This window comes from Erithacus rubecula, assembly GCF_903797595.1.
Source record: "Erithacus rubecula genome assembly, chromosome: 4".
Taxonomy (NCBI): Eukaryota; Metazoa; Chordata; class Aves; order Passeriformes; family Muscicapidae; genus Erithacus; species Erithacus rubecula.
Genome location: NC_136686.1, coordinates 23,127,156 through 23,140,948, shown reverse-complemented (window position 1 = coordinate 23,140,948; position 13,793 = coordinate 23,127,156). Strand labels below are relative to the sequence as shown.

General features: G+C 43.4%; 1 protein-coding gene across 2 annotated transcripts in view; it reads right to left on the bottom strand.

The window, feature by feature from the left end:
* TMTC2 (transmembrane O-mannosyltransferase targeting cadherins 2) overlaps nucleotides 1-13,234 on the bottom strand; it is a 230,382-nt gene extending 217,148 nt beyond the window's left edge. The window contains exon 1 of one of the 2 annotated variants that reach the window (XM_079303863.1): nucleotides 12,767-13,234. In XM_079303863.1, coding sequence (XP_079159989.1) covers nucleotides 12,767-12,849 — 83 coding nt within the window. In that variant the 5' untranslated portion in view covers nucleotides 12,850-13,234. The remainder of the gene's footprint in view (nucleotides 1-12,766) is intronic. The other variant, XM_079303862.1, reaches the window with a different exon arrangement.
* Nucleotides 13,235-13,793: the final 559 nt, after the last annotated feature.

Sequence of the window (13,793 nt, the reverse complement as noted above, 5' to 3'; positions counted from 1 at the left end):
GATGGAAATATCACACACAGCATGTGTTTCTGGAAACTGTGCCTAACAGGGTGGTATCTTTCTCCAAGCTACTGCATCAGAGCCATCCAAGACTCATATGGTACTCATCACCATGGTACCTGCAGATCTCTACTATGCAAATTTCCTGCTCCAAGAAGCCTTTTCTTCAACACTATCACCAAGTAGCTAGATCTAGAGCTGCAAAGAGTAACAAACCTTTTTTCCTGCAACAGAGGAAATAGTTTATTTTCGCACACATCAAGCCAACAGCTCAGAATTACAACAGGGTTAACACTTACCTTAGTGACATATGGACAAAATGCTACAGGTACTCCTATACAGTCAGTATTTTCATCATTTTTCAAGAGTAAAATACCAAATATTAACAATTATTAGTATGGCAAGCTAGCAGAATAGGTATATGGCACATAAATAGGTGAAAGCAAATATTCCTTTCTCACCTCACCACATTTGCCTAGCTCTCAATGAGGTAGCCCTCAATTGTTCTCAGATAACTTGTTCATATTTATCAAAAATGGAACATTTAGGAAAAAATGGAAGAAATAGCTGACTGTCCCCTAGAAAAAAGAGAATTCCTGAAAATTCTCAAACATTTACTGTAGTTTCCTGAAAATTCTTAGAGGTTTACTGATGTTAACATATAGACCACCTTTTCATTAATATCCTATTATCTTTTGTCATGTGTTACAAGTAGGCTTTAAATTCCAGAAGACCTACCAGCTTCCTTGTTCACTGGACATCCAATCCTTCCTTTAGCTTTTAATATCAGTCAGACATGAAGCTCCAGTTACACAGTTCCATCAGGATAATCCCAGGTTCTGATACAAACCTATTCACTCAACATTAAACAAAACTAAATCAGTGAGGCTTTCACAGAATTGCAACTTTTGGGAGGAACCTCTGGAGGTCATCTAGTCCAAGACCACTCCACTTCACCCAAATAAAATGCATTCAACTGCAGCAGGTTGCACAGGATTGTGTCCAGGTGGTTTTAAATGATCTCCAGGGAAGGAGACTCTCCACAACTCCTCCTGTCTTTAATTAAAATAAGTAGAGTGCTACAGTAAAACACATTCCAGAGAAACCAAAACTGCTCTGGCTAAGCAGCATCTAGACACCTCATAGTTCTTGGAGAAAGTCCAAGCTGTCATTTCAAAATATCAGATACCCTTATGAAGGCTTGAGCCCATGGAACCACCCAGGGACTGTCAAAGATGTGGCTTCAGCTGCCACAAGCCTGCCATCATAATCAGCAGAACTGGGAGGAAAGAAGCAAAGCAGTGAGAGACGTTGTAATTTACAGCATCACCCAGTGCCCATCCTGACACAGCCCCAGGCTCATCCAGGTGGAGCAGGAACCCACCTGAGGCCTCACCTGCCAGCCATTCCCCATAAGCCACATCACCACAACCATCCCCACAGTGGGAGCTGCTTCCAGCAGGCAGGCAGAGCAGCAATGTGCCTGGCAGCAAACAGCAGCACAGACAGAACTCCAGGTGATCCAGCTTGGGCTTGGCTGGTTCACCATGAGCAGAACAACGTGAGGATCCATTTTCTCTGTGGCCTTTCCCCATCCTTAAGTCTTTCATCTTCTGGATGAAAGTAAATTTTGAGAACTCTCCAGAAGCGTGATGTTTATTGAAGAGAAATACTAACATTTTTAACAAGCCAAGTGATTTACATGCAAGAGATGAGTAATGTACTGTGAAATGGAATAGAACATATAACTACATCTTTTCACAAAAACAGAAAATTTATCCAAGTACGCTGGTGTTACAAAGAAGTTATAAAGAACTGTGCTACAAAATAAGAGCTGCTAGACACAAAAATGCCATTTGATTAAATTTTTTCATTATGCTCTTAGTACTTTTTCTTTCAGCAGGTTTTATTTATAAAGCCATGCAGCATTTAAATTATTTTTTTGGCACTGGAACCTTAATTCAGATCAAAGTGATTTAAAAAGCCTAATTTTCTTCTCCTTTAATTATAAAAATATAAGACATCAGAAATTTAATTACAAATAATTGGTTAAAAAAAGGAAACTTTTATTCTGCAACTAATGTTAATTTTGCCAGAGCAACCCTCTTTTCTTTCTTTAAAAAAACAAAACAAAACAACCCCCACAGACAAAATGACCTTTAAAAGTTTCCTCAAGTACAACTGAAACCGTTTGAAGAAAATGAAACACATACACTGAAAATTCATGGAATTTATTACAAGAAAATTCTTGTTATAATTCAAGATTTTTGCAGTAAGAAAATAGATAGAAGCATACAATACCTAGAAGTATATGCCCAGGAACTGTACAGTAGTTTTTTTGGCATGGCAGCTGGAAAGAGGCGTGGAAAGCCAAAGAAAGGATAGGAGGATAGGAGCAACCTTGCTAGAGACTCATGAACCAAACTTCCAAACCAGAAATTATTTCAGTTACCCAAGATGATTCACCAACTAAATACTAGCACCAAAAGGTCAGATGGGCCAATACAGAGAGGCTTAATCCAGGATATAAATATTCTTATCCTTTCAGCAGTATCTAGAGTGATGATGTAAAACACACAAAATAAGGCTTGTTAAGATCCTGCCTCAAATTTGAGTCCAATTCCTTCATCTTCTTATTAAAATATTAAAACCATGCTCAAATACAAGAGAAGTATGACAGCATCTTCACTGTCACATAACTGTTGGAAATCAGAGGATAAAACAAGGCACAGTGTTCCTTCAATTTTTTCTTAAGACAAAAAACTATTTTTAAAAAGCATATGAAGCATGAAAAAAAAGAGTGTAGAGTAGAAGGTTCATAACCTATAGAACAACAGCTGCAAGTTCCACCCACAGAGTCACACTCGACAGTATGTGCTCCTTCTACTTCAGTAAGGGAAATCCACAGTGTTATTTGGAAATAAGAAACTTAGGAAAGGTACTCCACTGGCCAGAAGTGACTGCAGGCATCTCATCTGAATTTCCAACTGGACCTAATCCTCCTCTCAAAGCAGCCCAGTACAAGTTCCCTCAAACAAATGAGCCAGCCAAACATAACTGATTCTGACCCAGGAAAGTTGACAGGCTGTGAAATGAAACCAAGAATATTCCAATGTTTCCAAAGTGCTACAGTATCACAAAGGCTAAAAATACCAACAGGATCAGTGTGTGGAGGAGAAACTACTGAACAGCCTATAAAGGCACTGACATTGTGTGGTTCAAAAGGAAGATTTTTAAGTGTATTGTTTATTGTGCAGCTTTGCACATTGGGCAGCAAGAGCCTCCCATGTCTTTTCAAAGGTCCACCACTGAAAACACACTCTGAAAACAATATCAAACTGTACACACACACAAAAGACTTGGAGAAACCAAAATTAAAGTCACAGAAGTGGCAGGTTTTTTTAACTAATTCCCATTTCAAGATTTCATGTGAGAGACCTGAAATAAATCAATAATTTACCCAAAAAAAAAAAAATCAAATTATCCTGGATTAAGAATTCTAGCTGTCCCCAGTTTGCCTCCAAGATGTTATCACTTTATAATCCAATGATTGCATGTTTCAATGCAACATGTCTACTAAAAGCCTGTCAAGTATATAGGCATTAATATAGTAAAGAACTTCAACTTGACAACTTACAACCTCACTTGCAGCAGGTTAAACCCTAAGCATCCTACAAAGCACCTCTAGTAAACACTCAGGAGTAAAATGCAGGCACAGGAATTACACAACATACATGGTTCCAAAACCAGCCATACACTGAATATTTACAATTTAAATGACAATGGGACAGACCTCCTCTGCCTACCTTCAACAGGCAACTTCAGCACACCCAATCTTTTCTACACACAAGCTGGTTTCCCCCTGAAGTCTTTTTTCATCTCCTATTGGAATCTGGATGAAGACATATCAAGGGGCTCTTTGATAAAAGCAAACTGTTTTCTGCTCGTTGGCTGGATTTCAGGGCTTGGTTTTAGGCGTGACATTACACAATAAAGGGCTTGGCTGACCCTTATCTAGAGATAGGTTTTTATTTTCCTTAATTCTTAAAGATCTGTATAATGGACAACATCCAGTGACTCAGGGGTTTTCCCTCCTCCATCCACGAAGTAATTATGTCACCTTAAAACTGCTCCAAACATCAATTTCAGAAAACTATTTTCAGTGGAAGACTATTTCTCAGTGCTTTATTCATACACTGGAACTTCATGCTGGCTTTTTTAGTATCAAAGTAAATAACCATTACCAGCTTCAGCAGTTGCTGAGAAAACATAAAAGCTATTTTAAAAAGCATCAACTAGAAATATTCCTGCATAGAAATTGGAGGCTGGACACTGCAAAGGCATTGCTGATGCTTCACGACAGTGGAAGCCCACACACTTAGCCAGGCACCACCTCCTAAATTAAAGTACCTGATTCACAGAGAGCATACAACTTTGAGCTATATTCCCTTGTATCAGAGGGAGAGGAAAACCTTAGACAAGCAGTTAACTCAAGTTACACTTAAAGCAGGCAGCCAAGCAATTGGAAACACTATGTACAGAAATGAAATGCTATCTCTAAGTTGGGGCTGCAGATAAACACTTGTGGTATATCTTTCAGTTAAGTATTTGAGAGTAGACTGGTTTCCCACCTAACCACTGGGTGCATCACAGCAATGATGTGGAAGTGGCACACTGGAGTCTGGCTCCTGAGCCCAGCCTCCAATTATTAACTGCTATATGCAAAAAGCCACAGAGGAGAGGAGGGGAGCAGGAGGACTGGAGGACTGGAGAGAGATCTAGGAGGGGTTGAGGGGTTTGTTTCCATGACAATTTTGGTCACTGAATAGTGACCCTGTTTCAAGAGTTCAAGTCCTTTTTTAGGATTTAAGTACACAAATTGCCAAGCTGCATGAAAATAGCATCCAGGCACTGGCAGGGACTTCACAGCAATAGTTCTGCTACCAATTACTGCGTTGTTCCCCTGAACGCCAATTGGACTAGCTGACTAAAATGTGTAGGACCTAAAAATCACACAATCCTCTCATTAGCAAAACAGCCTGGAGTAGCACTAAATTCAGAAACACCCATCCTGGATACAGGATGCTAAATTCAGAAAAATCCATCCTCCCTTGAAACTCAGGTCAGAGGTCAGGGCAGGGCTCTTGGGGTCTACTGACAAGTTGGTGAATAATAGGGGATTCCACAGATCAGTCCAGTCATCTAGAAACAACGGTTTGTACCGTCATATAGAAAATCCACATTCAATTATTTGTCAGTCTCTGGCTGCCCAGGCCAGCTGGGACTGGAAATGCTGCTGAGGCCAATGTGCTTAAATCCTGGAGAGAAGGAAATGATCTGAGGCAGTCAACAGTGACCCCCGTGAATATATTAAGGGGCCTTTGTGGCAGACTAATGGCAAACCTGTCCAGCTCTCTGTTGGAAGAAAGATGCCATAAAATGCAGGGTCTCAAATCTTAGCATACAACACAATTCTGTTATTTAATATAATGATAGTATATACACCCACAGTTTTTTACAGATTACACTGATTCCTAGCAGTTTTTGAAGCATTAATATGGGCCACTTGAATAAACTACTGGACAAAAAAAAAAATCAAAATTATTAAGATACAAAAGACAAAAAAATCTTACGCTGAAAGCACAATATTTCCAATGAAACAAAAAGCAATTTAAAAGATGAGATAAATGAAATAAGGAACATGAAGACAGCAAATGAATACTATTTACCTCCAACTGAAACCTGCCACTATTCTTGAAAAATTTCCTCATGAAGCCACTAGGACAATGAAGGCTAACAGAGTAATTCACAGTGTCCTAGGGAACACAAGGATTAGTATTCAAGGAAGCCACTTTTTCTCCCTCTCGAGACTTAACAAGGCCTGGAATGGTCAGTGAAGCATCATCAATGAACCTTCCCCAGTTACAGAGGCTGAGTCACAAAATTTTATCAGCTTCAAACAGTTTGATTTACCAATTTTCTTTTTCCTTTAAGTAAAACAGAGATTGATAGATTACTTGATCCTTGGCTGCTGCCCCAGTGGTCCAGCTTGTTCCTTTGTTTCACAATCAGCTGTCATACACAAACAGCAGCAAGCCTGTGCTAGCCTGAAGCATCCTCTGAAGACAGAGCCAAGTGCATGTCACTGCCTTTGGAGATGCCTGTCATAAGCTATTCACAGGTCCACAAAATATTTCAACTGTCCTGAAGTAACAAACTGAGCAGTAGTGTTGACATGTTAAGCAATATTTAGTTGCCATTCCAAAGAAACACTTTCCTGTGACTCTTCGAGTTTCATTCACCAACAGGCATGCCTTTGGGGAAAAATGGTTTAGCATGCAGCTCTGCAGAGAGTGAAACTGGGAAAGAAATTGCAAAATTTACACCCTCTTACTAGGAAGGGACTGCCTGCACAAAAAATAACACATCTTAAGACTGGATGACCATCCTCAGACAGGGTAAGAACCTGATCTAGCAGACGTGAAATTAAATCCTTTTGCATCCTAACTTAACCTGCCCACAGAACAAGTTCCCACTCTAAAGGACCATAAGGAGAGTTTATATGATCAGTTGCCCCAAGTGGGAAAGCAGAAGGAGTCAAAGGTTGCCAAGCCCTAAGGCTTCCACAATCAAGAGAAATTCCAAAATTTATTTTAAAACTTTCAGCATAAGATTCAGGTCTCCATATAAAATGCTTCCACCTTTCAAAAAAAATTTCAGAAAAAAATTAGGGTTAAAAAAAAACAGAGAAGGAATTGGGCATTTAAAAAAGGTTTATTAAAAATAATAATAATAATAATAATAAAAAAAGCAGTTATCCCAAAATCTGAGTAAAATATTTAGAAATAAAAAATTTTTAAAATCTAACTTAATACACTGGCCCAAAGAACAGATTCACCTTTACATAAGTAACAATAAGACAAAGCATATTTGCCTTCAGATTTAGTCTGTTTCTCCAGCTTTGTTTTTGGAGCAACTCTCACCACAGGTTGCCAGCAGTCTTGCATCAGTTTAGGCATCAAATATTTCAGCTAAAGAAAGAAACTCCATAAACAAACAGCAAAGTCTGATTCAGTTAACTTCACAGAAAAAAATGAATTTAAAAAAAAAAAAAACAAACCTAGCAGCAAACAACAAGGGAAGGGCAAACTTCCAGATGAGGGAAGCAAAGGAGCTCTAATTCATCACTCTTGCAGCTATCAGATGGTTAACAAATTGAGATGAGATACTTCTGAGCCTTTCAGCGACTTTCTCTGGCAAACTTAAAGGATTCAGAAGTGCAGCTGGAATACATATGGGAGATGTTGGAGAAAGCTGATCATTTGAATTTGTAACTCCATTGTGTGCTAGAAGAACTTCCTGCAGATGAGGCGCATCCCGTCAGTGACTCAGGGAGACTCTCTGTCTGCTAACAGGCATGAATTTATTCTCTGAACCAGCTACCAGAAGTGACATGTTTTATGTTAGTGTTACATATGCAACAAGAATCTTAAAATAAAGCCAGTGGGGACATAATTTCTTTTTATACTACAGGATCTTGAATGGAAAAAAAAACCCCAAAAAAACCAAAACAAACCACCCACCATTATTTTGATGAAGCTAAGATTTCACATTTGGATCAAAGTGCTTCATTCATCATATTTTTTTATGCAGAAACATTTTTAAATCGAAACCTACATACATATTTACATTATGTTCAGCATTTTAAAAAGCAGTAGTTTTAATAGAATATTACTGAGCCACGTTCTCCCATTAGACAATCAGTTCTCTTGGTTAATACTCAGCCACAACACAAACTCAACTACAAATCTTTACTACGCAGCCTAAGTTACTCAAGCATGTTCTCTGAGTTAACTTTACTCCTTTATGAATATGTTGAAGCTCCTGTTTCATATAAAAATTATCTTTATGGTCGTTTGAAGTTAGCATGCAGGAGACAGAACAGAGGGGGCAAAGGGAAAACATTGCAGAGAAAGCACACAAGTCCCCGTCTCCTCATCACCAACCTCACTCCTGGAATTCAGAAGATTGCAGCTACCTGTAAACCAGAGCTACTAAAAGCTACTGGAGAGGTGTACTCAGAGCTGAACATTTGAGAAGACGACAAAAAGGGGCCATAAAAATCACAAATGTAAATTAATTATCAAATATACACACACAACAAGGAGACAGATGGCAAGTAATTTTCCCCAGTGCACTTACACTTGTTCTTCTAGTGCATGTATTTGGGTCACTTGCTAGATTAAATCTCATGTGGCAGACCCAACAGAGGTACTGTCAAATGTGTATGGGCTCAGCCTGTTTTAAAATGATGCAAGTCTGACACTACAGGGTGAAAACATTTAACAGGATTTTTTCAACACAGCCTGGATTATTGCCCAGCAACTTTGAAACAGGGCTGATGGATATTTTCTACCATCAGCAAGGCTGCCCCATTCAGGCCTGCTAAATAAAATGCAGTGTAAGTAGAGAAATTTGGTCTGTGCTACCAAATGTCATGGAAGAGCCCTACACAGACACAGAATTTTCCAAAACACCGATTTTGACAATGTGTCACTGAGACAACACATCACTCAAAGTTAAAGCTTCCTACCATACTCTCCCTAAAGTATGCCTTTCTTTTGAGATTTAGAAGAAAGGACCTTTTGCCATGTTCACTGTAACAATGAATGACCTCAGATACACAGAGCACTGAATCCCTGAATCTCCCCTACCCCAGCTATAAACTGACAGTGACCTGCCCTAGTCAGCACAGGCCACATGAAGGATGATAGCTTCAGTTAAGGCACCTACAGGTCAAATTGTCAGGTGGCTGGTGCAGCTTAAATGGCAGGCAAAGAGAGTCATGCCCATGTGCAAGCCTAATTGCAGCAATGGGTCTCCCTCCTGTAATGCTGGCAGATACTAACATGAAACAAACTGTGTGCAGAGATTAGCCCCCCCCCTTATTGTGGCAAGAAGCTGGATTTAACACGGTGCAAGATCTTCAACACATCTGCAGTAATGGTGAGTCGTTAAAAACTGACATGATCACAGGCAAAGACCCTCTAACTAATTAAAGTTAGAAAGTGGTATGTTTATTCACCTGGCAGGTGGCACGGGAGTCACCTCCAATAGGCATGACCACCTCAAACAATCTATTTATTTCCCAAGATCTTACATACAATACATATGCATAACCCCAGCACCTCCCATTCCCATTCAATACTAAAATGAGGATATTAGTCCTTCACATGGGCGCAATTCTTCTCTTGAATTGGGTCAGTGGTCTTGAAATGGGTCAGTGGTCTCAAAGGATGAAGTCAGGAGAGTCTTCATCAGGTCTCAGTGACCCTCTGGCACGATCTAGGGCCCTGTGCTTCGTGATGCAGTCCAGCTGCTGGCCATTGTTCTTACTGGTTTTGATCTGATCTTATAATGGTTCATGTACTCTACGTTGCTCTATATGCAAGTTCATAATAGCAGACAATATAGCAATCAGCTCTAGCTTAAGCATCTAGTAATCATTAACTTACATTTGCCTACCTAACTTACATCTTGGTCATGCAAATTGTTCCTACCCTTAGCAAAAATCTTAACTCTTTAAAATCATGGTTCAATGGAAATTGCATTTCTCTCTACCCTGTTACCAGGGTAGATTATTTTGCTTAACAATAAATAAACCTTTATTAATAAGCAATGTGAGCTACTGTGGCATTAAATATTTCCCCTTCTTTCTTTATCTCTTGTTTTGGGTTACTACATGCCACATTCAGCTTCAAAAAAATAAGTAACAAGAGGGGAGAAATACATCTATTTGCTCCTAGATGAACAAGGAGGTTTTTAGCTGGGGAGGTGAAACCACCAGTAATAATCTACACATGTAAATAGGAAATATCACAGCTTTCTCTAAGAATTACAATGGCAAAGACAAGGGTGGCAAAAGCTTGTGTTTTCTAGGTCTAGGAAAAAAAAAAAAAAAACAAAACACTGGCTCTTGTGTTTAGAAACTGACTAGAAACTGACAAGTGGCACTTTCATTCAAAGTATTCAGTAAGTCAATTGCTAAAAAATGTTGGGATTGCACTGATTATTTGCAATGTATCTGCTTAGCCTGAAAGAAACAAGTTAGGCAGACTAATGACAAAAAATAAGAAGACATACATTTGCCCACTCAACTTACTCAAGCTTAAAATTCATGCTATTTCAGTTTAAGTGGGAAAAGGGTGGGAAATAAATATTGAATCCTTTGATACATAGTCAAAGCCCCGACTACAAGCAAGTCTGTTATATGTCCACACAGTCTTTAGTTTGGTGCCGTGCTGCTGCTAAAATATTACATCTTACCATTGGAAAATTGATTTTGCTATAAGAAGTTTTATGATGCCACTTAATCTTGCCCAACCTACATAAAAAAATACAGAAAGCAATTACAGACACCCTTTATGCAGTAAGTTTGATCACTATATTAAAAAGAGAACAGTGTGATGTAATTTCAATATAATAGCAAAGGAAGTGGAAAAAAAAACTTGGCAGTAAGCTGCCCTCTGAAACAAGACATTGCTAGTTTCCAGCTTAAATGCACAATCTTGGTTCAGTTCAAGTTAGTAGCATGATCCATCTCCCACATGGAGTGCTGTGTCCTGCAGCTCCAGCATCGACCTTCTTTTCTACTGTTACATTTCAAGCCGGCTCCTGCAGGGCAGCAAGATTCTGTGATTAGAGTTAAAAGAATACTTTGGGTCTGAGAGCCTGCCTCTTTGAATAGATAACCCTTTCTAGTTCAACAATTACTAGAATGAAACAGCCCTTTCTGCCTTGTCCCTTCCAGTGCTGCAATTGAAAAACATCATAATTAGATGACCCCGCATACAGATATGCCATTAACTGGCTTTCAGAGCACTCTAGTCAACGCCTAAATATTAGCTACAATGATGAGAAGTACTTTAGTTAGGAGGTAAACACATGAACAAAGCAGTCTCTTAGAACACCTTTTAAACAGTGGGGGAATAGTACTAGCAAAATCAGTGTGTGATTATCTTTTCCACACTTTCAGAAATGACACTCAAATACCACTTTTTTCTAACTGCATTAAAGCACACTCAGGCAAGATCAAGAGTAACCTTGACCTCCCTATCAACAGCAGCAGAAAGTACTTCATACTGCTTTCCATGCCTAGTCCATTTGAACTGGCCTGCAGGACAGCTTGTGCTTCAACAACCCAGTTTTGCCCAAACACTGCAATATATGCTATGTAGGGTTATGTAAATATCCCACAACTCCTGAAGTTCTTAACTATAACAAGCGGGTTTAAAACAGCGTCACTGTATCAAAATATTCACTACTTCCTATTGATCCAACTCAGACCTCACACTTCAGGGCAAGAGCAGACTTTATTGTTTATGAATGAAGCTTCAAAACTTCACAATCGATTTAAGAAAAATCGCTCTAGAAAACTGGAAGACTCACAGAAACCTAAAACCATTTAATTGCTCGCAAGGCTTCAAGTACATGCAAATGACCTGGAGGGCTGAAGCCTGAATTGCCATACTCTACAGCCAACTCTGCTCCCAGCCAGAGACCTATACCAGGACTAACACTTGGCATTTGCTTCCAGTATAATAGGTTTAATAGTAGCAAGCCTTGAAAACAGGGGGGAGTATTCTGGAAGCGGTGACAGATCTTAAACACGGCAGGTGCACTGTAATACCGCTTAAGGGAGGAAAATTCCAAGTTTAGTAACTAATTACTGCAGGACAGGCAGGTTATTTTCGAAGGCAAATGCCTAATCAAAGACACATCTGACCCTTTCGCATCCCATCTGCGCGCCGGGAAGCTCAACTCATCCGGCAAACATCTTCCTCATCAGGCACATCCCTCGCGTTTCCTCCTCTCACACCAAAGGCTCCAAGGCACCAACCCCTGCCTGACGGCAGCTCAGGGAGTTCGCTAGCACCGTGAACCTGTCAGACCCCCGCTCACACACGCAGCCCGGGCACTCCTCGCTCCCTCGGCACAGGCAGCCCCGCACGCGTGGCCAGCTGCGGCTCCCGCAGGACTCCAGCCGCGCTGCCGGGACGGGACGGGAGAGCCCCATCCAATCCACACACCCCCGCGGCACACGGTCTGGCCGCAGAGGAGACAGCCTGATGAAACGCTGTCAAAGTCAATCCCGCCTCACTTTTTGGATGGTTTAATTCCAATGGAGCATGAATCACCCCAGGACTGTTAATAAGTTTAGCCAGGCGTGCTGTTCTCCCTAATAATACATTATAATTATGCATCTGTTTTAAATGCGATCAGATTAAGTCACCGGAAAAGGCACAAATCGGAATTTCCCCCGAGTAAGAACAGCGCCTTTCCGCAGCTCCGGCGGGCAGGTACGGCCAGGAGAGGAGCAGGTGGGCAGCCCAAGCCAGCCCAGCGCCGCTCCGCTCCCCGCGGCCGCCCAGCGCAGCCGGGCAGCGGACGGCAACTTCCCGCGGGCGCTCGGTCCCTGAGGAGCTGGGGACGGGACGGGACGGGGGGCGGCCGGGCACCCCGCTGGCACCGCGCAGGAGGGATCAGCCCAGGACACGCCAACTTGGAACGGCGGGTCCCCTCCCGCTGCGCGGGGCTGCAGAGGAGCGAGTCCGAGCTGTCAAAGCCCCGGGAGCGGAGGGTGCCGCCGCGGCCACCCGGAGCTCCCGAGCCACCGGTACCCTCCGGCGCCGCCCCGGGCACCAGCGGCGGGGCGGCCGAAGCCCCGCTCCCGACAGGTGAGCGGCCCCCGCCCGCCCCGCCTTACCTGTCATCGTAGCAGAAGTCGGCGCTGAGGGTGTTGAGGTACAGGGCGAGCCCCAGGGCGCTGCTCAACAACTCCGCGATCATCTCTCCGCCTGCCGCCACCGCCGCTGCTCTCGCACCGGGACAGCCCCCTGCCCTGCCCGGCCTCCCGCGCCAGCCCCGCCGCGCCTGCCCCTCTCGCCCCCCGGCACCGCGGGGCGCCGCTCCGCGCTCCGCCTGCGGCCACAGCCTGACGGCGTCCCCCCGCTCCGCCGCCCCTACCCCATGGCAGCGGGGCGATCGGCGGCGAGAGCGCGGCTGGCTGAGCGGAGCGGGGCCGAGCGGAGCGGGGTGCGGCTCCGGCTCCCGCCTTCCTCCCGCGGCGCCCCGGCGCTGCCGCAGCTCCGCTCCCGGCCCGCGCCCCCCTCGCTGCCGAGCCGGGCGCCGCCGCCGAGGCTCTGGGAGCGCCCGCGTGGGGCGCCCCGGGCTCCCAGCGCGCCTGCGTGCGGGCCCGCCCCGCCCCGCCCTCCGCGCCCGCCCCGCCCCGCCCCGCCCCGCGCCGCGCCGCGCGCCGGCTGAGGCGGCCCCGGCCCGCTCCGGCAGCGGCGGCGCGGGAAGGGCCCGGGATGGACTGGGATGGGCCGGGATGGGCCGCGTCCCGCTGCTGGCTACACCCAATCTGGGATTATCTTCCTTCTCCTTTATCTCCTTTTCCCATTTTCCATTTCCATTCTGTTTTCTCTTTTACTTCTTTCTTTCCTTTCTTTCCCCTTTTACTCTGTTTCCCTCTTCTGTTCTTCCTTTTCCCGTCTGTATTATATTTTTTTTTTTATGTTTCCCTTTCCCCCCCTTTTTTTTCTTTTTACTCAGCCCCGCTGAAGAGGTCAGATTAGTAGGAAAGAGAAGGGCTGTAGGAAAGGGAATGGGCTGCCAGAGTGGGGAGCTGCACACTTGCCCACAGTCTGCTGTTCCCTTCTGTCAGTGTGAACATCCATGGGGAGCTCTTAGCTCAGCTTACAGTTAAACAAAATCACTGGAAGTGGGCAGAG